This window comes from Drosophila navojoa, chromosome X (assembly GCF_054131105.1).
Source record: "Drosophila navojoa isolate 15081-1374.11 chromosome X, UAZ_NAV_1.0, whole genome shotgun sequence".
Classification (NCBI taxonomy): Eukaryota; Metazoa; Arthropoda; class Insecta; order Diptera; family Drosophilidae; genus Drosophila; species Drosophila navojoa.
The window spans coordinates 32617438-32642540 of NC_142895.1; the positions used below are offsets into that span (position 1 = coordinate 32617438).

Below are 25103 nucleotides of genomic sequence, written 5' to 3' on the forward strand. Positions count from 1 at the left end.
AAACAGCACTACTTGTCCGCTCTGTGTTCTGTGGTTGGTGGTAATACCTACCTTTTAAAAAATATGTTGTATAAAAATGTTTACTTTCGAAGCTATGAGCTAAATTGTAAATTCATATTTTAGTTGTACAATTTTCAATGACGCACCCTGTATGTTTTAGCGTTCGCATTGCAAAAATGTTGCCGTGCCCTATTTTAACTGCTCGGGGCACAAGCGACTGAGCCAAGCAAATACGCGAAGAAAATACATGCAAAAACTCAAGTATCTCGACGTCTTACGTTTTGGCAGCCTTTCATTCTGTTTTAAGGTTTTATATATTCTTATATTTTATTGAAGACCGTAAGCTATAACGCCTACACTACAAACTTAGATGAATACTTGTTTAAATATAAATATAGATGAATATATATAAATGTTAATGTGGCATTTTATTTTATTTCATTACAATTTTTAACAATTTATTTTTATTTTTGTTTCTCAAAATTTAACGAGCGCGGTAATAAGTCTGAAGACATATTAAGATTCTGAAGACATGCATACGCTTGTTTCTCCATAAAAATTTGATCTTTGGTTTTACCGCATGCAACTCGTGCCCACTTTGGATCCAAAATATGCTCATTAAGGACGGCACGAAACCTTTGACCGTATGGTCTATTTTCTTTTTTACCCTCATCAAATAACAGGTCCTGTTCACTGCCTAAATTTTCTGCAATAATGTTATTTGGGGAGAAATCTTTAACAGATTGTCCCGACATAAGGAATTTGCTAGGCGTCTCTGTTTCAAACGGTTTTTTTTCATATTGTGAGATGTTAACGTTCCAACTGGGAAGCAATGACTTTCTGGCTCGCTTAGGCGCAGGCGAACGCGGACTTATATTAGCACGAGTATTTGAACATTCGGTGTTTGATATGTTAACACATCTATTTTCGGCTTTGATGGTATTGATCTCCGATTCATTCAGCTGTTCCTCACTAATTATTTCTGCAAGATCTTCAGCCAGACTTGACGGACTTGATGGCACATATGAGCGTCCATCCAACTTTTTCCCAATAGCCGCAAGAGCATTTTTAAATGGAGTTGGAGTACGCGGGCCAATTAAACCTATGGAAATTCAATAAAAAATTATATTATAAGTACAATACTACGTAAAAAAAAAAAAAATATATATCGTTATTTACTTTTATGTGGCGTTTCAATTGATGTAGTTTCCAACTCTTTTTTAATTTCCATTCCTACACGGTTAAAAGTTTTACTAACTGGTGTACTTGCTGGCAAATTCATATCTTCAAATGTGAGACAAGGTGATTTCAGAAATCGGCTTGGTGAGAAAGGAAGCGATTTAATAGGGGTTATAACAGGTGTTTGTGAAAATTTGGATTTCATGTCACTTTTTAGTGTATCCAAACATTTTGCTGCATCAGGAATGTGCTTGCGCGATTTTTTTAGTATATTAGGAGTAGGCCTAAGTTTAACATCATATTGTAAAAGAGGAAGTGTTGTCGTGAATGTACCATTAGTTAATCCATTTATATTTTGTGTATCAAAACTTGACGCACCGGCAGTTTCGCTGGGTTCAGTGTACATATCTTTACCTACATCCTTAGTTTTCTCATCGCTAACAAACGTGTCCTCGTAATATGAATCTAAAAATTTGTTTACTCCTGATTTGCTTAAATCCGAAATACTGTTATGGAAAGGCATTGATTTGTTATATAAAACTTGTGGGTACTTATTAATACCACCTGTTTTAATTAACTCAATAAGACGAGTGCGTGAGCTTTTTAGGTCACTGCCAGCTACTGTATTGGCCGATCTACGTTCAGCATCATATTTACGACGCATTGTAGAATTCCAATGATTTTTTATAGCATTATCAGTTCGACCTGGCAACAGCTTTGCAATTTTAGCCCATTGATTTCCTAATTTGAAATGGGCATTATAAATTATTGTATCTTCTTCTTCCGTCCAAGCAGTTTTCTTAATATTTGGATTAAGGTGGTTATGCCAACGTTCACGGCATTGTTTGCCAATTCGCCCATTCAAGTATCGAGCAATTAAAGTCCATTTCTTTGGTCCAAATCGACGCACAAGTTCAATAACTTTCTCATCTTCTTCGCGCGTCCAAGGTCCCTTAATGAGCTCCGGGTTTAATACCTTAGCCCAACGCTGCTGAACTTGTTGCTCAAGTCTGTCTTTAAAATAAGATCCAATTATATCCCAGCGTTCCCGGTACTTTTCAACCAAAGACTTAAGTAAAATATCTTCTGATTTCGACCAACGCTTACCAAATCCATAGTTAGGATGCCCAGTTACTGATCTCATTGGTGTTTTCATCTGAGACTTAACTGCCAATTTTGTTTCTGTATAGTCTTCAGAATTTGTGTTCATTTTATCCAAATTGATGATTTTCGTACCATTCTTGTTTGGAGAGACAAGTCTATTAGCACTTACATTGTTAGACTTGAAATGGGTTTTCGAAAAATTAAGTAACTTATCTACTTCATCCTCAACGTGGTCACTTTCTTCAATATTATGTTCTGAATATTCAGAAGTTTCCGATTCTTCAGTTAATGTGTCGAATTCTTTAGCAAAACTGGCCTCAATGTCTTCCATATTTAAAAATTTTTATAATCCGTGTTTTCGTGGTGAGCAATAGTGATAAACTTCTGGGCACAGTTTCTCAGGACGTAAATAGTGATGAACGCATCCACTGCAATATAAGCACTTGATATAACTTTGAGGATGTGGATGCACCATATAATGTACGTAAATATCACTTAAGGAATTACTTTTAATTTGCCCTTTGCAGCTTAGACAGTGAACAAATTTGGATGTATAGCGATCCGCTCGCAATAACGGGTGCGTTGCATCGTTTTCTGAATGGTCGAAATTATTCGAGTGATACGTAAATTTTGAATAATAGTCGACACAAAGCTGTTTATTTAAAAAAAAAATTCCCGTTAAACAATGATGTACATATTTATTCATATTATATATGCATATATATATATATATATATATATATATATATATATATATATATATATATATATATATATATATATATATGCATATATATATATATATATATATATATATATATATATATATATATATATGTGTGTGTGTGTGTATTTGAATTTGTGTGTGTAATTTTGTATAAAATATATAGTATATACAAATATACAAATACAGACAAATACAGTTATTTTAATTAAGTGAATAAAACCATAATGTTATCTTTAGGAAACTAATAATTTACTTTAGTCATTACTTCTATGATCACTGCTCTCATTATAAGAAGGCGTCGATTATTTTTTGTAATCGATTAAGGTATTTGCAAGCGTGTTTCAAACATAGTCAATTATAATCTTAAGTTACACAAACTTTATCTATCAGTTAGTAACATGGAAAAGAAACATCGATGTACACGAACGTTTGGGATTTATTTGCAAAGATTTTATTTATATTGTCTTTTGATATATTGTATTTACTTTCTTTATTAAGTAAAATAATTTCACTAACAATATTACACTCTATCTCACTGTCTCTTTCTCTATGGGATCTCAAAACATTAAGCTAAGCAGCGCACCAAAATTTAAATTTGTTCGCAACGTTCCCAACTCTTTCCTGTTGAGTGAAGAGCATACCAAAATCTAAAAGCGTTTGCCACGCTCATGCAAACAAACTAAGCGTCTCGATGATTATTTGTGGGAACCTTGGTACATGTCATACCATATCTGTGCCTGTGTGCGCAACTCTGGCTGGCTGTGCAAATTGTGAAACCTAAATTTTACCATTGCACAATGGTCCAGATATAGTTTTTTTTTTTTTTTTTTTTGTATAAAGTCGATTTTTCGATGTTAATATATCGTTAAAAGTTTTTGTTTGCCCTAGAGTAAATTCTTCATACATTATAAATATGATAATAAAAAGCTTTAGATCTAAAACCAAAGCTTTCTGAGAGCTTTTAAAAGTGAGCGATCGATCAGCTGATTATTGAATAAAAATTGGTGCAAAAAAAATTTGTTGCCGTTGTTCGACACACGTAAATTTAATCCAGAAAATTAAACTCAATTTTGGAAGGTATGCACAATCTATCTATAAAGCATACTGTATGGCTACATAAATTTGGAAAAATGTCGGTCATTTTATAAAACAACTTTTACATTATATATGCGCCAACAATTCATAAAATATTGGTTCACAGTTACTAGATAAATAATTCGAGTTTGGTTCCACTAGGATTATTGGGCGAAAACACGTGAGAAGCACGCAATAAAATATACAAAAAGGACAGATTGTCGCTTTCAAGAAAAAATAGTCGGATCAATACTGCGACTGACATATTTTACAGAGCTATGAATCTATTGATAAGGGAAAGGGAAAGAAAAAATAAACAAGAAAGCTCCAGTCGAGACTGCTCGTCCACGAGATCCCCTGAACCCTTCAAGCAACACACAGAACAGAGAAGAGAGAGGTAGAGTGAGAGAGAGTGGGACACATAGCGCACAACCGTGCTTTATATAAAATCGGGACCATTATTTCAGAGCGCTCACAGCGTGCTGTATTTTCGCTGCTCGAGCCTCAAGAGACTGAGCCGAGCAAATACGAAGTTGAGAAGTCTCTCGTCCACATATTTTCGGCGCTGAAAACGTTTGCTCTACATGTCTCATCTATGTGTTGTCTGGTCAGTGCCTCAACCACTAACCAGAGAACACATAGACCGGACACGTAGTGTTAAGTGTTTTGCACACTTTTTTTTGACATTACGACCCACACAACTTCGTATTTGCTCGGCTCCTCACTTTTAGGTTCAGGCAACGAAAATATTCGGAAGCACAATCATTCTGCTTCATGCGCTCGACCGAGATGGTCGATGGTTGAACAAAAGATCTCTCTGTGCTCAATGTTTCCTTTGCTTTCTCTCTCTCTCGGTGCTCTTTGCTCTCTCAAATGTGTATATGTGTGTATGCATGTGAGCACCAGCAGCAGCTCTGAGCTGCCAGCTCACGAAAATTGAAATTTCTTCGCAGCAAGAACCCATGCCTTCCCAGCATTTGCATTTGGTTGATCTTGAGAAGTGCGCACACTTATATATGTACATACATATGTATGATTGTGTGTACGAAGGGGACGCGATGCCCACAATTATGGGATATCACTTGTAGAAGCATTTGTATGCCTATGTGATTTCATATGTGCGTTTGTGTGTGCGCATGTGTGTAAGCATGGGACGTGGACATTGGCTGCCTACCTCAACTTAGAATTGTCTGAACGATTTTGGGCTCGAATTGCAGAGGCGCGCTTACATATATTTAAGTAGCTGATTAAGTAAAGTGACAAGTGCACTTGCCAATACTTTTTATAGGTTTTTTTATTTGCTTGCTCCTGTATATACATATAACGGCTGCAAGGAATCGACAATCTTATCCCATTTTGTATACTGGGCTTAATAAAGTACTACATTTTGTTTTAAATACCTTCTGATAGGTAACCCACGATCATTGAAATGAAATCAGGTGTTTGAATATTACCGCGAGTTACCCGCCAGTCACTATTCAACAAACATATGTACATACATACATATGTATAAGTTACTCGCCGGTCATAGTGAAAAAAAGTATTCATTTCAAAGTATGCATTTTTTTTAAATACTTGATATGCACTTGTAAATACAGCTTATAAGTTTTTTTTACTTGCATGCATGTACATATATATAATAATAGGTGCAAAGGATCGCATTCCATTAGCTTAATGAGCTTAAAAAAATGCATTCATTGAAATGAAATCAGGTGCTTAAATATAAGCGCGAGTTACTCGCCAGTCAGTATACTACACACATGCACTTGTCGCTTTAGCTAGTCAATAAAGCTACTAACATAAATATAAGCGCGCCTCTTCAACCGAGCCCAAAACCGTTCACATCATTCTAAGTTGAGGCAGCCACACGCCAATGTTCATCTCCCATGCACACATGCCCATACACACACGCACATATGAAATCACATAGGCATACAAATGCTTCTACAAGTGATCTCCCATAATTGTAAGCATCGCAGCCCATGCGTACACACAATCAAATGTATATATGTACATACATATGTACGTATGTATGTATGTGTGCAATTCACAAGATCGACCAAATGCAAATGATGGGCTTTAAAATTGCTACAGGCAGCAAGAGCTTCGCACACAGGCACACAAATGCTCATAGTACATGTAGCAAGGGAGAGTGTGTGCGTGCAGGCTCGTCGCGAAAGCATTTTCACTATGAGCACCAACGCGTTCATACCCCTTCCACAAATAATATCGAAAACACATATATGTACATATTTTGTACGAGCTTGGCAAACGGTTTGATAAGTTCGGTATACTCTTCACACAGAAGGGAAGACATGGGTTCTTGCTGCGAAAAAATTTCAATTTTCGTGAGCTGGCAGTTCAGAGCTTCTGCTTGTGCTCACATGCATACACACATATACACATTTGAGAGAGCAAAGAGCTTCGAGAGAGAGAGAGAGAGCAAGGGAAACATTGAGCGTAGAAGGATCTTTTGTTCAACCATCGACCATCACGGTCAAGTGCATGAAGCGAAATGATTGTGCTCTCATATATTTTTGTAGTCCGACCCCTAAAAGTGATGAGCCGAGCAAATACGAAGTTGACTGGGAGATTACCCTCGAAAATAAGTGTGAAAAACACTTTACACTACGTGTCCGGTCTATGTGCTCTCTGGTTAGTGCTTCTCAGAAATGATAACGAAAACGCAAATATTTTGTACGAGCTTGGCAAATGGTTTGAAGAGTTCGGTATTCTCTTCCCACAGAAGGCAAGACATGGGTTCTTGCTGCGAAGAAATTTCAATTTTCGTGAGCTGGCAGCTCAGAGCTGCTGCTGGTGCTCACATGCATACACACATATACACATTTGAGAGAGCAAAGAGCACCGAGAGAGAGAGAGAGCAAAGGAAACATTGAGCACAGAGGGATCTTTTGTTCAACCATCGACCATCACGGTCGAGCGCATGAAGCGAAATGATTGTGCTTTCATATATTTTCGTAGCCTGAACCTAAAAGTAAGGAGCTGAGCAAATACGAAGTTGACTGGGAGATTACTCTCGAAAATAAGAGTGCAAAACACTTTACTCTACGTGTCCGGTCTATGTGCTCTCTGGTTAGTGGCTGGAGGCTTGAAATTTTTTTCTAGGTCTCTAAAAATCTATATCTGCTCCCGATATATTATTATCGATTAAAAACCTTATCGAAAGCTTGATTATATCACTAACCAGAGAACACATAGACTAGACAACTAGTGGAAAGCTTTTTGCACGCTTTTTCTGGGACTTTAGCGCCCCAGACTGCTTTGAATTCGCTCGGCGAATTACTTTTAGGCTCGAGCAACGAAAATATACGAAAGCACAATCATTTCGCATCACGCGCTCGACCGAGATGGTCAAATGTTGAACAAAAGATCCCTCTATGCTAAATGTTTCCCTTACTCTCTCTCTCTCTCGATGCTCTCTGCTCTCTCAAATGTGTATATGTGTGTATGCATGTGAGCACAAGCAGCAGCTCACGAAAATTGGAATTTCTTCGCAGCAAGAACCCATGCCTTCCCTTCTGTGTGAAGAGTATACCGAACTCTTTAAACCGTTTGCCAAACTCGCACAAAATATGTATATGTGTTTTCGATATTACTTGTGGGAAGTGTATGAAAGCGTTGGTGATCATGGTGAAAATGCTTTCGCGACGAGCGTGCACACACACAGTCTCCGTTACTATATGTATTATGAGCATTTGTGTGCCTGTGTGCGTAGCTCTTGCTGCCTGTAGCGATTTCAGAGCCCCGAATTCGCATTTGGTAGATCTTGTGAACTACTCACACATGCATACATACATATGTTTGATTGTGTGTACGCAGAAGCGGCGATGCTCACAAATGATGGGGTGATCATTGTAGAAGCCTTTGACTGCCTTTGTGCCTTTATATGTGCGTGTGTGTATGTGCATGTGTGTAAGCATGGGACATGAGCATTGCCGTGTGCCTACCTCAACTTAAAATTGTGCGAACGATTTTGGGTTTTGAATTGAAGAGGCGCGCTTATATTTCAGTAGCTGACTGACTAAAGTGCACTTGTCACTTGTCACATCCCAATACTTTGTGGCACTGTGACCGAAGAGTAACTCACGCACATGTGTATGTATGTATGTATGTATATGTGTGTGGTATAGGGACAGCCAAGTTACTCGCGGTATATATGTATTTAAGCACCTGATTTAAATGATCGTGAGTTAACCTATCAGAATGCATTTTTAAACAAGTAAGAAGACTCTAGTCGAGACTGCTCGACTAGGAGATACCCTGAACCCTCCAAGCTGATATTCTTATCATTCTGCACTTCTTTTATGAATAACTTCTTTTGTAAACATGCAATCTTAATGAAATTTTCAGGGCGTAATTATATGGTCCAAATGTGTGTACATTCCGAAGCACAAGTCTCTACTACTTGAAATGCGTTTTTTACAAATTGGGGGCGAAGGGGGCGTGGTATCCAAAATCTGTTGATTACAAAATGTTTGTATTCATTATCTGTATATACACAGTAAATCTGAAGTCTCTACGTCTAATAGTACTCCGATGAGGCTCAAAAAACAAAATCAATTTTTCGATTATTCTCGATAAAAAAGTTATCGGATGAGTTATCGAAAAAATAAAGCAAACTCGTACTGCGTATGGTATACACGAGTATTCACACAAAATTTCAGCTCTCTAGCTCTTATATCTTTTGAGATCTCGGCGTTCATACGGACGGACGGACGGACGGACGGACAGACGGACAGGGCTATATCAACTCAGCTCATCGTGCTGATCAAGAATATATATACTTTATGGGGTCTGCGATGATTCCTTCTGCCTGTTACATACTTTTACACAAAAACATTATACCCTGATTTCCCATTTTCCATGGGTTCAGGGTATAAAAATGTAGTATCTGATCAGTGGGCAAAATGGGATGCGATTATCGATCCCTTGCATATTTGTATGTACATACATTTACAGGTGCATGCAAGTAAAAAAAAGTGTAAAAAATGCAAGTGCACTTGTCAGTGTAGTCAGTAAGCTACTGAAATATAAGCGCGCCTCTTCAATTCAAAACCCAAAATCGTTCGCACAATTTTAAGTTGAGGTAGGCACACGGCAATGCTCATGTCCCATGCTTACACACATGCACATACACACACGCACATATAAAGGCACAAAGGCAGTCAAAGGCTTCTACAATGATCACCCCATCATTTGTGAGCATCGCGGCTTCTGCGTACACACAATCAAACATATGTATGTATGCATGTGTGAGTAGTTCACAAGATCTACCAAGTGCGAATTCGGGGCTCTGAAATCGCTACAGGCAGCAAGAGCTACGCACACAGGCACACAAATGCTCATAATACATATAGTAACGGAGACTGTGTGTGTGCACGCTCGTCGCGAAAGCATTTTCACCATGATCACCAACGCTTTCATACACTTCCCACAAGTAATATCGAAAACACATATACATATTTTGTACGAGTTTGGCAAACGGTTTAAAGAGTTCGGTACACTCTTCACACAGAAGGGAAGGCATGGGTTCTTGCTGCGAAGAAATTTCAATTTTCGTGAGCTGCTGCTTGTGGTCACATGCATACACACATATACACATTTGAGAGAGCAGAGAGCATCGAGAGAGAGAGCAAGGGAAAGATTGAGCATAGAAGGATCTTTTGTTCAACATTTGAACATCTCGGTCGAGCGCGTGAAGCGAAATGATTGTGCTTTCGTATATTTTCGTTGCTCGAGTCTAAAAGTAATTCGCCGAGCGAATTCAAAGCAGTCTGGGGCGCTAAAGTCCCAGAAAAAGCGTGCAAAAAGCTTTCCACTAGTTGTCTAGTCTATGTGTTCTCTGGTTAGTGATTATATCTCTTACACCTTTAGAGCTAGAAGTTTCAAATTTAAATGTATTTTATATAATTTCGATGTTTGTTGTTATTTACCTCCCTATCCACCTATATTCACCCCCTTAGTGAAAGTACATAAGTACATTTATATATTATTATTGCTAATCATGTTTATAAATGTGTTTATATCCGTAAATAATTATATATAATTCAAATTATTTTATACACATTTTCAACCGAAAAAAATGTCGTAAAACACTAAAATGCTTTGCAATATATGAAATACACATGTCATATTATACTCAATCTTTACTCATTATAGTCAAAAATTTCTAATTAAGTCATAATAGCCCATTTGATAGTCACCCTACGATTCAAATCATACAAAATTTATAAACTACTAAATCCAGAGACAATTAGCTTGCTATCCCATACAAGCATACACATACACAAATGTATGTATGCATGAGCTCACTTCACAAGGCAGACCAACGGCACATTTTGGTCTTTACAATTTGCACAGGCTGTTGTGCAAAGAAAGAATACATTTTCGCGACGAGCATGCACACACACATTTACATCCTTGCTACGTGTATGTGCTTTTGTGTGCGTGCGTGGCTTTAAAATTGCTACAAGCAGCAAGAGTAACGCAGGCAGGTCACAAATGCTCATACATGTAGCAAGGGATCATATTCTGCCTGTCGCGAGATCATATTCTTTGTACGCCTCAACGCATTCATACCCTTCCCATAAATATATATCGAAACGCTAACATTTTGTTTGCATGAATGTCGCAAACGATTTTAAGATTTCGGTATACTCTTCACTCAAAAGAAAAGAGCTGGGATCGTAGCAAAGAAATTTCAATTTTTGTGCGCTGCTGAGCTTCATGATTTGAGAGCCCACAGAGAGAGAGAAAGAGAGAGAGAGAGAGAGAGAGAGAGAGAGAGAGAGAGAGAGAGAGAGAGAGAGAGAGAGAGAGAGGAAGAGTAAGACAAAAAACGAAAAGCGCATACATGACCATTTCGGTTGCGTGCTTAGAGCGCACTGATTTCGTCGTGCTATCTTTCATTACCTGAGCCACCCAATACCAAGCCGAGCCAATACGAAGTTGGCCGGGACTTGCTAGACAGATGTTGCGGCGTGGAAAAACGTTGCTCTACATGTCTAGTCTATGTGTTGAACGGTTCAGGGTATTTCGAGTCGAGCAGTCTGGATTAGAGCTTTCTTACCTGTTTTGTCAATCAGACTAAGTTCCTCTATTCTATTCAGTGCTGGTAACAACGACTGCGGCGTCGTCAGCATATATTGCTAATCGTACAGCATTGGTAGAAGGCAAGTCGGCTGTAAAAACATTATAGAGGAGTGGGCCTAATAAACTGCCTTGAGGGACTGCAGCGTTTATACTGGACGGTTCGTCCTGCTCTTGGGCATAAAAACTCCTGTTTTCGAAATAGAACTTGATCATCTTAATTTTAAACCCTGCATGCGACACTTTGTCAAATGCCTGTTTGGCGTATAAGATACTCCTTAAATAAATTAAATTCAAACGCATTAATAATTATGTTTGTGATGCAATGACATTGCTCTATCGTACCATGTCTTTTTCTAAACTCAAACTGGTGTTCGGGTATGATGTTTAGATTGTCCAGCACAGCTAACATTCTTCTTAAAAGTATTCTTTCGAATGCTTAAATATTTTCGTATTCTGGGGACTTCTTCTTATTTAGGATTTGTATATTCTCTTCTACTTCTGAGAGTCGTTTGGTATTAGCAGAGTCATTTGGCAAGATGATGCTAAAAAATTGTCTACCGTTTCTACAGTTTGAGCATCATATACACCATTGGGCTTAAAAACCGAGCTTCAGTGTTCTGCAAATGCTTCAGCCTTCTCATCCTGTCATTAAGCAATTAAGCATACTGCAGCCATCGCGTGTTTTGCTTCCATTCCTGTGTTTTTCGAGAAAAACTAGATTTTCTTCAGTATTAGAGCTAAACTGCTACTAAATTGCTGATGGGATGTGAATGAGTATTCTGCAGTCGGTAACGCCCGACTGCAACGTTTTTACTTGTTTTTATTACGAACTCAGCTACTATGCGCGCAAAATGTGCTTTCGCATATTTTCGTAACCCGAACCTAAAAGTGAGGAGCTGAGCAAATACGAAGTGGTCTGGGAACTAACGCTCGAAAAAAAGTATGCAGTAATGCTTTACCCCACGTGGCCGGTCTATGTTTTCTATGGTTAATGGTTAGAGTTTTTTTTAATCAGGATAATAAGCTGAGGCAATTCAACCCAAACATTTTTTATGTCGCTATAACCGGAGAACTCTCAAACTGAAAAAAATATTTTCTTTTACGATTTCCAACATAAAACAATTTAATTTTGTAATCAAAACAAATGATCACTGATTAATACATAAATATGTAAATACGTTTGTTTGTATACAAACATCTTTTTATGTTTAAATGCTTTGTCATTATTTGGCTGTTTTTTTTTCGGAACGCCGTTATAGCCGGTGAATGACCTTAAAATATTTTTTAACAATCGTCGGTATAAGCGGATTTTCGTTAAATGCGTAATGCGCACTAATTGGAGACCAGTGTTTAAAAAACTGCGAACAGTTTTCGCAGTTCCGTTATTGCTAGAACTGTTGCTGCGAGCATTTTCGACAGTCGCAGTCGCTGCAAAAGCAAAAACATTTCTTGGTCAGCAGCGCAGCGCTTCGACAATCGACAGCTTCGGCAGTTCCATTATTGCTATAACTGTTGCTGCGAACATTTTCGACAGTCGCAGTCGCAGCAAAAGCAAAAACATTTCTTGATCAGCAACGCAGCGCTTCGGGAATCGACAGCTTCGGCAGTTTTGAGAATGCTAGAACTGTTGATGCGTGAACTGGCGACAGTCGCAGTCGCAGCAAAAGCAAATAACAATTCTTGATCAGCAGCGCAGCGCTTCGAACTGCGTTCACTGGTGACTGTCGCAGTCGCAGCTAGAGCAAAAACTGTCGACTGCCGAACAGCACAGCAGACAGCTTCCACAGTTTTTGCTTTGCTTTGTGCGTCATGAACGAAATGAATGAAAATTAACATTTTAATTATTTATTTATAATGGCGATTGTCAATTGCTGTTTCCAGGAAACTAGGATTGAGCTTCACAAGCAATATATTTTCCAGCGACTCTGCACTTTAACGATTGCGATAATCGGTTAAAACCAGTTTAAGTGTGGAAAATGCACGTTCAATAGTCATCTATTAATAAAAAAATAATTTTAATAAGTAAACTTGTAAAATTGTAGACAAGTACACACCTGAGTGGGTGGTATTGCAAAACAAACTTTGCTTAATGCATATAGCTCGGGATCAGTGAGCTGCTTCTCTTTCCAAAATTGTAAAATGTTTGCATCACTTCTGACAAAGGAAAGCTGCAAATTTTCAATTTTCGCGTGTACATCGGTTGTGCTACTAGCCTTGACTTCAATATCCTGTGTTAAATATTAATTTAACAATTCATCTTCAATGTCATAAAAGTCAACGTTGGAATGGTAGGGAGTTGAATTAGTTGTAAAGCCCGCAACAACGCCTTGATTGACCTCAACTATCCGTCCCATAAAGATTTCAAATATTTTACAGCTTCATTTCTTTCTATTGATGAAATGGTATGATGAAACCGAGGATCCAAGTATAAACAGGCAACTAAACTATCATTGCGCATTAAAGTATTTGTACGTTTTCTAAAAGATTCCAATATTTTTTCACCAATTTATTTTGTAAGTGGCTGGGTCGCATCTTGTATAATTTTTTGAGTGCATATTTTGCACTTTAGCAACTGCGCATAAAAATTACCATAATGTAATTGCTCCAGTTGAAATATTTTAATAGTTTTTTGTAGCGGATTAAAAATGAGAGTGTAATTATCCATGAACTCCCAAAAGGAGTCGTCAATTTCGAAATTCTCATCCGCGGACTTATTTTTTATTGATTCAATTTTCATTAGCACGTCCTTTGCTGCTTTTAAATTTTCACGTACGTTGAACCCATCTAGTTGGACAGTCCAGCTGAGGCATCTTCAGTTTTTTAAATTCAAAATTTACACGAAATCCGTTAGACGGGTTTCGAATATATTTCGTCAAACTACGACAAGTGAATAAGTATTTTGTGATGGCTGAAAATTTAGTCACATCTAGAGCGCAAAGCTGCGCAGTATGAGCAGCACAGCGACAAACTTGAATATTGCCCAATGTCATCTCTGGCATTTATTCTATGAGATCGATTTTTTAAAGTATTCATCATTACTGTAAACTTCATTTTCTTCGATTTCTTCTTCGGACACAACAGATAATTTTCGTTGCTTTAAGCATATTCGCGCCATTATCAGACGTAACTGATATTATCTGCTATAGATTTACGTCATATTTTGTTAATATTTTAATAATTTCCATAGCGAGGCTTTTGCTTGTGCTACATTCGACACATTTTGGTTCGAACATCCCTAAAATACGGGATTTTATTTCCAGTTCGCTAATAAATTGCGCACTTATTCCAAAAATGTTTCGAGATAGGCGCGAAGCACTGTCTATTTTAAGTGAAAGTAATTTGTTTTTCAATTCATCTTTTATGTCTTTGCGTAGATTATTAGCAACAATCAAGCAAGAAAACTTGCAATTTGATGCGTTTAAACAAATTGATTTTCCTCTCGGTTGCCTTGAAGCCGTCACAAATTGGGTTTAAAATATTTCGCATATTATCAGAATTTAACACATTGAACGGTATGGAGTCCTCCGTAACGAGCCCAATGTATGACCTTATTAGTTGCTTTTTGTTCATTTAAATTTAATTTTTTTTTTTTTTTTTGTATAATTTTAAACGACGAACAAATAGAAGAGTTTTCCGACAGTTCGGAAAGAGGAGTCGTTTTCAAATGATGTACATTGACAACGTGAGCTTTTAAATTAGAAATTCGATTGGTTTTAAGTTTGCTTTTGCATGTTTTACATGTAGCAAAGTCCCCTTCCTTATTGGTATCAAAATACTTTCAAACATCACATTGTTTATTACGAGACATTTTTGCTGTTGCTCGGATGCACATTAATACAAGACAACGCCTACGATCTGTTTCATTGCTACAAAGTATGCCGCAAGTGAATTCGGCATTAAAGTTACAAAAGTTACCAAAACATAGCAAAGCAAAAACTGTGGAAGCTGCCTGCTGTGCTGTTCGGCAGTCGAAATTTTTTACTCTAGCTGCGACTGCGACTGTCGAAAATGCTCGCAGCAACAGTTCTAGCAATAACGGAACTGCCGAAGCTGTCGATTCTCGAAGCGCTGCGCTGCTGATCAAGAATTGTTTTTTGCTTTTGCTGCGACTGCGACTGTCGCCAGTTCACGCATCAACAGTTGTAGCATTCTCAAAACTGCCGAAGCTGTCGATTCCCGAAGCGCTGCGTTGCTGATCAAGAAATGTTTTTGCTTTTGCTGCGACTGCGACTGTGGAAAATGTTCGCGGCAACAGTTCTAGCAATAACGGAACTGCGAAAACTGTTGGCTGCAGAAGCACAGCACAGACAAAATTTTACGACTGCTACTGCTATGACTGTCAGCTTTTCAAATACTGGTGGAGACTCTTTCATATATGTACATATGAAAGTTTGTATGGAGACCAACCAAGACATCGAATTTTCGTTGATATAACCGGTTTAATGCTTTAAGTTGTTACTAGATTTTATTGTATATACTTTATGGAATGATGAATCCGTCCGCCTGTTACGTACATTTCAACAAAACCATTATGGCGTGATTAAAAAGGAGATAAACTTAAAAATTTCTATCGAAGGTACATTACTTCTAATAAAAGTCTCTGTTATAGGTGGTAAAAGTTATCAATTCACTCGTGGAAACGTAGGGAAACGCAAGTGAAATTATGTTAGTTTCATCGATGAGGAAAAGTATCGATATTTGTATATCCAGCATGCCTGTAATACATCTAGGTGTTGGCTACCAATGGTGAAGTGCAAATGAAGAGTTGTGCTAAGATTGACATATTGTAAAAATCTGAAGCTGCTAGCTATTAGTTAGATTGACAGATCTATTGACAGTGTTAAGTCTATTCAGCTTTTTATTAGTTTACCGTGTACCAAAGAGTGTAACCTATACAATAAAGCAAAGATTCTTCATATTGATTAAGGAACGTCGAAAAGAGTGTCAGGTGTGTTTTCCCTATTAGAGGATTTATTGCATGTGAAAATTTCAAACCAATTCGTTTTAATATATATGTACATAGACATGGACATATGTATGCATATACATATACAAAGTATAACTACATACATGTATTTAAATGTATGAGTACAATGTTATATGCGTTTGAACATAAATATACTTAATTCTATATAAAAAAATATATATGGATATGTACATACATATTTGTGTATACATATATATAAGTTGAATTTGATAGCACATTACTGCTGAACATATATTTCGTTTTATAAGTTAAGGGAATTTTAATTTATGACATTCTAACATGAATATGATTATTCAACTATTTTATTTATTATATTTATATTTTTACATTAATATTTGTACCCCAAAGTTACTATTTAAAATTGATTTTTCTTCTGTATTTCTCTCTCGTTTTATCAATTTCATGAAATACAAATTGCTCTTGGTGCGAATGGGACAAATGCTCACTTACATTTAACTATGCTTGTCGCACCGACACTGGTTACATTTAAACTTGCTTTTCCTGTCGTACAATGCCAATACTCTGCACTATGAAACACTGGCTGTACTGCTTGCTCCAATTACTTTGATTTTTAATGGCAGTGGTGGTGCAAAAATTACAATTTAGGTGTACAAAAAAAAAAAAAAAAAAAAAAAAAAAAAAAAAAACAAGAGACGACGGGTGAAAACAGGCGGGCCGAACAAGTGAAGAACAGAAATCAAAAATATTTTACTAGGAACAGTTCAATACATTGTTTTTAATTTTTGTTGAATTTTTTTGTTATGAAAGTAAGCCCGCTATATGTGTGAGATGAATAGAAAACCATTTTTAAAAAATATATCGCTTTCAAATCCATTTAACAAAATACTTTAATAATTAATAATAAAGTAAGGAAGTGAGGTTGAGCAAAAGGAGACCAATCGGCATACGTCATCAAGATTTTTGAATCCGTTCGCAAAATCTGACAACTACCACCGAATTGGTTTGACTCTTATTAATCAAGTCCTATTTTTCACACAATTGACTATTTAAAAAATCATACTTCGCAAATACATTAATTCAACATTGCCGAGTAATGAAAATGGTCTAATAAAAAAATTAATTTATCAAGTTTAACCTGCAGGGAAACTCGAATTAACAGTGTGCGATTATAATTGCAAGACAAAACCGAAGCTTTGGAATCGGAACAGCAAATCATCTTCATTTGGAAATAATCATATTGACAGCGAATGTCCAGCTGCTTTAGCATTGTACAAGACTTCCATAAAAGTTGTTAGGAAAAAAATCAACTAGCACGCAAGCGAATTTTGATATTTAGAAACGTAAGTAATTTGTGTATACACAAAATTATATATACTAATAATATATGTACATATTTAGATTTTGAACCATAAATACTGGAAGTTCTTCAGCCCGCATTCCAAGGTTTTTTTAATACATTTTTGCACCATTACTTATAAGAAAGAGAAAATCATTTAAGAAAAGAACGTAACTGTCATCTATACAATATGAATGAACTAGATAGTCTAAGACAAGAAGCTGAGTCATTAAAGAATGCGATTCGAGATGCACGGAAGGCTGCGTGCGATACCTCTCTGTTGCAAGCTGCCGCTTTGCTAGAACCTATTGGACGTATACAAATGCGCACCCGACGTACACTGCGCGGTCATCTAGCTAAAATTTATGCTATGCATTGGGGTAATGACTCCAGAAACCTTGTATCAGCCTCACAAGATGGGAAACTAATCGTCTGGGACTCTCACACTACGAACAAAGTACATGCTATACCATTGCGTTCTTCGTGGGTGATGACCTGTGCTTACGCTCCATCGGGAAGTTACGTTGCTTGTGGTGGCCTCGACAACATGTGTTCAATCTATAACTTAAAGACACGCGAAGGAAACGTACGTGTGTCCCGTGAGCTACCAGGCCATGGCGGTTATCTATCATGCTGCCGTTTTCTGGACGATAATCAAATTGTGACAAGTTCAGGTGATATGTCGTGTGGCCTATGGGACATCGAAACCGGTCTGCAGGTTACTTCATTTCTTGGTCATACGGGTGACGTGATGGCTCTTTCCCTGGCACCGCAATGCAAAACATTTGTCTCGGGTGCATGTGACGCGTCTGCAAAGTTATGGGATATAAGAGAAGGTGTTTGTAAGCAAACGTTCCCAGGACATGAGTCTGATATCAATGCAGTCACCTTCTTTCCAAATGGACAAGCCTTCGCGACAGGATCTGACGACGCAACTTGTCGGCTTTTTGATATACGGGCAGATCAAGAATTGGCAATGTATTCGCATGACAACATAATTTGTGGCATTACCTCCGTTGCGTTCTCAAAAAGCGGCCGTCTGTTATTAGCGGGATATGATGATTTTAATTGTAATGTATGGGACACAATGAAAGCAGAGCGTTCAGGCATTCTAGCCGGTCATGATAATCGTGTTTCATGTTTGGGAGTCACTGAAAATGGTATGGCAGTAGCAACAGGATCGTGGGACTCGTTCCTACGCGTGTGGAACTAAATGTTTTACACAATGCGCATTAACGGGTGGGATAGGGTCAACGTAGCGGTGGTTGCAAGCAGTCTGCGTTTAGCAACACCGACAATAACAACAGTAGCAACAAAACAACATCCTTTTAAATTCAGGTGAATTTAAATATATATTCCGCACCAATAACAATTTTGTGCTATGCTGTCAACGGTTATATGTTACTGTTATTAGACGAAAGTGCTTCACGCTACGAGAGGGCAACCGACATAAAAAGAATGGTATAGGGCGTTGACTGCGAAGTAGACCATAGCAAAAACAAGAACTTTATATACAAATTATTTATATTGCTATATACTTATTATACTTATACAAACCAAACACAGACATACATAACAACATGCAACTAGACATACACACATACAAGTATATTATTAGTGTAAATGAAAAAATTCTATGCAGATCCTATGATTGGTTGGTGTGGCTGATAGTCGTTGTTCGTCAGATTTCCGATCGAACCTACAGTTTAAACAATAAAAAATCAGTTTAAAGCATGTATACGGACGCCAACGCTCACTATACAGAAAAAACTATTTGAGAGGGCAGTATCTTGACGACTATGATAGCACAAGTACGAGTATTATGGTAATTTTACTGTAATATTCGTACATATGTGTTTAATAATAGATGACATGTCAGTTTCATTTATCAGGCAAGAAAAATCCTTACATGACTATAAAACAACAGAAGTTGGTCTTAAGCAAAGTCAAATAAAATTAAAGCATTTATAAAAGAAAATCACAGGTAGAAAAGAAAAATAATAATAATAATAATAAAAAATAAAAAAAAAAAAAAAAAAATATATATATATATATATATATATATATATATATATATATATATATATATATATATATATATATATATATATATATATATATATATATATATATATATATATATATATATATATATGTGTGTGTGTGTGTAATGAAAACAACATCGGTAAACAATACACTTTATAAAACATTTTTCTTATAACGTTTAAGTCCTTAATTTATATACAAACAAAAAAAGAATGATTTAAATAACATACTTATTAGTAAAACAAAAACTATTTACATAATTAATTGACGGCCATATAAGCTACAACAATAAATGGAAAAATTAACTTTAAATCTATAAAAAATTTATAAATGTTTAACGAAATCTTAACATATAGACTAACAGAATTAACGATCGTTAAAGTACAACAGTCACTGTAGCAACAACGTGTATGAATTGTCAAACTTCATAACGGGCAGATTAACTTTTTCAATTGTTACAGGATAAGTGTATTTAAGAATTTTTCTTAGTATTCCAAGTGTAAAGGTTTGAAGGTTGATTTGTAGTTTACGTATTGTTTGATTATGAGCTTCTAAATTATGCCCAAAATGTAAACTATTTTTTTTTGCATGCAATCAATTAAACTAAAAGCCATTCATATAGTAGGGATGAAAACGAAATAAAACATCACTTTATTTTCTACTTTATTAATTTTTTTAATGTTGCTGGAATGGTAAAGCTTGTACTTCAATACATACACAATGCTACGCTTTGTTAAACTGTTAAGATCGGGTCCCATAAGAGTCATAAAAAAATGCATAATTCATAAACATGTATGCTGAATGCAAAGAAAACGCCATTATGTGTTTATTTAGAATTATGATCTTGTATCAGAGCAGTATATTATTAAAGATTTTTGTATCATGCAGACAACAAAGTTTCGGTCAATGTCATAAAAATTGTAAAAAAAAATCCTCCCTTTGGGTTTTCCAAAATTGACAACTTATTAGTATGGTCAGAAAGTGGCATTATTTGGAATTTTTTTTATATGCATACCAAATAAGAAGTTAATGAAATTAATACTATAGTTAAAATCAAAAGTACAAGTGCATAGGATCAGTCAAATTTTATTCATTAATGTTTGACCATGCGTTAACACTAAAGATGCTTTTGAAAAAGCTTGAATATTTTCTGGTTTATATAAATGCATTACTAGAATCTGCCATAAATCCATAAATTCATGTTAATTTGAAATTCGACACATTTATGTTTATATATATTTAAATATACATTTATGAATGCAATACATTTTTCCTTGTGTTTACACATATGTATTTCCCACATTTCATATGCATACGTACATTGTACTCTTATGATTTTTATGTACAATTTAATCAAAAATCAAAAGTAATAAATAACTTTAATGTCTGTAATTAGCTGAATTCATCAAGAAAGTAAATCAATAACCTAATGCTTAAATGCGTATTATGAATAAACAAAAAGATATTGAAAAGAAAAATACATGTTCATGTTAAAATTACATTAAAAACTCAAAAATACATTTTGCTTACATACCATACTTTATGTACTATCAATATTGAATTAGTTGACTCGGCATTATGAACAATGCGTAAGAAATTTCTGTTAAGTAAAAATGGATCCTGCTAGCAACTTGAGGTTAACTTAGAAAGTCAGCGTTGAAGACATATATGATCATTAATGACGCGAACATATTTGGAGCAATAAATTAACATCCAACCTAATTGTAATGTGCAATTTGCATTTGGAATATTTTTTTTTGTTCATGATAGCCTATCTGTAAGTATTAATGTACATACATATGTATATATAGTACGTACATGAAGGGATATTTGAAAAGTTTAAGCGTTTACTTATCGGTTGCTGGTTGTACCATTTTTTCTTTTTATTGGCAATCTGTCTTTACTAAACAATAGGAAAGTGTATTAACAATAAACAATAACCGGATGGTTTTGAACACCAATGAGGTCAATTCATATATTCACATATTTACATATTAATAACTAAATCTCTCTAAAGCTAGAGCTTTGTAGTGGTCATGAAGCCTATTTAACCTCTACGATTTTTATACTATTTCACGAAAGTGAAATAAGTATATTGGATTTGTCCAATGTCCGTCTTGTCCGTCCGCCTGTACGTATGAATGCCATTTATTGAGTTGGGTGCTATTGAAGCTAGACGCTTGAAATTTGGAACACATACTCGTTTACATCTCCGATTTATGTTAAAATTTTCCGGATCCGCCCACTAGGGGCGTGGCAAATCAGAAAATGCATTTTCCGATATGCCAGAAATCATGTTAGTTGAAGAGCTAGAAAGCTGAAATTTGGTATGTAGATCCGCATCGACCACCCAGGATCACGCGCTACGACGGATATATCTACGCCCATTAGGGGCGTGGCAAATCGGATAAAACTGTATCTCCTAGAGTTTTTAAGCTAGAACATTCAAATTTTGCACGTGAGTTAATGTTATGATTCTATAAAGATTGATGAAAAATTATGTGCTTACGCCTTTTAGGGGCATGGACCTGAAGATATAGTGATTTTTCAAGTTCTGCTATATTTTGGACACTATTGATGCTAGAGACCTAAAGTTTATATAAGAGCTAGAAGCTTCAAATTTAGATAATTAGGTTACTAGTAACCTCCTCTATCGATTCCCCAAATAATGTTACGCCTCTGATGGGGCGTGGCATATAAAAAATACCCTGTAATTTTTCATTTTTTGAGCGTAAGCATCCAAATTTTGCAGCTAAGTTACCGTTAGCTTGTTCTATGAAGTGTCTACGCCAAATGGAAAAAACTTTTTACAGTATTGGAGCAAAACTTGGCTACTTAATTGCTGATGGAGTGTGAATGAGTATTTTGCAGTGGGTTACGCCCGATTGCAACGTTCTAACTTTTGTTATTATTATACCCTGAACCCATTGAAAATGGGAAATCAGGGTATAATGGTTTTGTTAAAAGTATGTAACAGGCAGAAGGAGGCGTGGCAGACCCCACAAAGTATATATATTCTTGATCAGGGCGACAAGCTGAGTCGATTTGGCCCTGTCCGTCTGTCTGTCCGTCCTTCCGTCCGTCTGTCCGTATGTTTGAACGCGTCGATTTCAGAAGATATAAGAGCTAGAGACTTCAACTTTTTTTAAAAAATGTCCGTATATATCACGCGCATATCGAGTTTATCACTAAAAAACGATAACTCATTCCGATACTTTTTTATCGATAAAAAACCCTTTCGAAGATCACTTAAATAATTATATCTCCTACATCTTTCAAGCTAGAGTCTCCAAATTTAAAATGTATATAAAGATGTATTTTATACAATTTCGGTTTTTGTTAAAATGTACCCCCCACCCCTAAATCCACCCCCTCACCCTCATCTTTGTAAAATATCAAATACTATAAACTTGTGCTTCGGTATACACATACATTTAAACATCATGATTACGTTCTGAAAGTTTCATTACGATAGTACGTCTAGAAATTAAATTATTCAACAAATAAGTTGTCATTATATTGCCAACACTGCAGCGCAACCCAAGCGCAATCGCCTGTATATGGGTGTGTGTGTGTGTGCGTGTGTTTGTTTGTATGCGTGTGTGTGTGTGTGCGCGTGTGTGTTTGCTAATTATTCTTGAAATATCAGTTGCTTGTAGGGCTCAGGGGATCTCGTAGTCGAGCTGTCTCGACTAGAGCTTTCTTTCTTGTTTTATTACTGTATTTATTATTGTTTATCTTATTTCATTCTACTTAGTTTTAATAAATAATATATAATAAACCTCCTTAATCTATTTTTTCATTCACTTATTCTAGTTTTTTTCGCTTAACCTATCTCATTTCATCTTATTCTATAGTTATACCCTGAACCCAATGAAAATGGGAAATCAGGGTATAATAGTTTTTTTAAAAGTATGTAACAGGCAGAAAGAGGCGTGGCAGGCGATATATATTTATTCTCTGCTCTCTGCTCTCTCAAATGTGTATATGTGTGTATGCATGTGAGCACAAGCAGAAGCTCTGAACTGCCAGCTCGTACAAAATATGTACATATATGTGTTTTCGATATTATTTGTGGAAAGGGTATGAACGCGTTGGTGCTCATAGTGAAAATGCTTTCGCGACGAGCCTGCACGCACACACTCTCCCTTGCTACATGTACTATGAGCATTTGTATGCCTGGGTGCGAAGCTCTTGCTGCCAGTAGCAATTTTAAATCCCAGCATTTGCATTTGGTTGATCATGTGAAGTGCTCACATACATATGTATGTATGTATGTATATACATTTGATTGTGTATGAATGGGATCTGAATCGAACAATTATGGGATATCACTCGTAGAAGCATTTGTATGCCTATGTGCTTTTACATGTGCGTGTGTGTATGTGCCTGTGTGTATGCATGGGACGTGAACATTGGCTGCCTACCTCAACTAAGAATTGTCTGAATGATTTTGGGTTCGAATTGAAGAGGCGCGAGTTATCAATCTGTGATTGATTTGTAAGTTGATGTGCAGAAATAAAACACGACTTGTCTCGAGTAGTGACAACTGTAGAATGAGTTTATTCATCTTCAAGGAGCAGCGAGTCTGAACGTATGTATATGTTGTCTCTCGGCAACTCATACGTGTGCACAAGCAACTGTGCACATGTATGTGTGGCTGTGTGGCTGTGTGGCGCTGTGACCGGCGAGTCACTCATGTACATACAACTATCCACCGTTGATGTTCTATTTCAGCTTCTTACGTTCTATGTAGAAGCATCTTGTATCCTTTGTTTTCCTTTATCTTTTGCTTTAAATTTTTGTTTTTTTTTTGTTTTTTTTTTTTTTTTAAATATTTCTTTTGCAACAATATAACAGTAACAATTCCGGTATATTTCAAAATTCGAACATAAGTGTAACATAAGTTTCGTATTTCAAAGTACATAAGTATAGTAATTCATGTGAATTACATCTAATGGCTTTTGTGGTATTTTGGGTTCTTGAAATGGTAGTTTTTGGGGGTGTCTATCGTATTTCATTGTTTGACATATGTCGCAATTATTTATTGTTTGTGTAATTTTTTGTTTCATGTGAGTAAAATATATTGATCGTTTTAAATTGGCGCATGTTTCGTCGATCCCTCTATGATTATTTCTAAGGTGATATTCTCTAATTTCCTTTTGCTGATCGTCAGGTGTTATAACTTCTCTAAAAAATTCTGTGCATCTTAAAACCTTATAAAGTTGACTATGAGCAAAGTATTTTGAATACACCTGTTGTACTATGTAATATTGTGTCTGTTGCAAGTATTGCACAAGTTTTGTTCGGCTTTAAAACAGATTTTAACAGTCTTGTCATTACCTCTTCGTTGAAATTGGGCTCAAAAATGGTACGCCTAATTTTGTTTTTGAAGGGCACTTCTACTTTAATATTTGATTGGTCAGCCTCATTAAAAATAATTTGTATATTAAAGTCATTAAGTGGTTTTTCAGAAATGAATATTCGTTGTTCCCAATTTTCTTGTGCGGAATGTATAGTTTCTCCACAGGTTGCAATATGTGACCCACTCTCTCCTATATTTACGTCTATTTCTG

General features: G+C 36.2%; 2 protein-coding genes and 1 long non-coding RNA gene across 4 annotated transcripts in view; 1 reads left to right on the forward strand and 2 right to left on the reverse strand.

Annotated features, from left to right (window-relative positions):
- LOC149090874 (uncharacterized) overlaps positions 1–25103 on the reverse strand; it is a 74479-nt gene that overhangs the window by 35382 nt on the left and 13994 nt on the right. The window lies entirely within an intron of this gene.
- On the reverse strand, positions 416–3331 carry Myb (proto-oncogene like protein Myb). Its single transcript, XM_089263747.1, has 4 exons — positions 3264–3331; positions 2791–2935; positions 1180–2711; positions 416–1102 (listed from the first exon to the last, which is right to left on the reverse strand). The coding sequence occupies exons 3-4, from the start codon at positions 2612–2614 to the stop codon at positions 465–467; spliced, it is 2073 nt and encodes a 690-aa protein (XP_089119873.1). The 5' UTR covers positions 2615–2711; positions 2791–2935; positions 3264–3331; the 3' UTR covers positions 416–464.
- On the forward strand, positions 15919–21065 carry Gbeta13F (guanine nucleotide-binding protein subunit beta-1). Of its 2 annotated transcripts, none has more exons than XM_089263393.1 (3): positions 15919–16145; positions 17275–17485; positions 17544–21065. In XM_089263393.1, the coding sequence occupies exon 3, from the start codon at positions 17672–17674 to the stop codon at positions 18692–18694; it is 1023 nt and encodes a 340-aa protein (XP_089119519.1). In that variant the 5' UTR covers positions 15919–16145; positions 17275–17485; positions 17544–17671; the 3' UTR covers positions 18695–21065. The 2 variants fall into 2 exon arrangements, with proteins under 2 accessions (XP_089119519.1, XP_089119520.1); XM_089263394.1 differs by having other exon boundaries at positions 17287–17485.

Coding starts and splice junctions, on each gene's coding strand:
- Myb (XM_089263747.1), bottom strand. CDS start 2,614: ATGGAAGACATTGAGGCCAGTTTTGCTAAAGAATTCGACACATTAACT. Junction 1,103..1,179: donor AATTGAAACGCCACATAAAA/GTAAATAACGAT, acceptor GAATTTCCATAG/GTTTAATTGGCCCGCGTACT.
- Gbeta13F (XM_089263393.1), top strand. CDS start 17,672: ATGAATGAACTAGATAGTCTAAGACAAGAAGCTGAGTCATTAAAGAAT.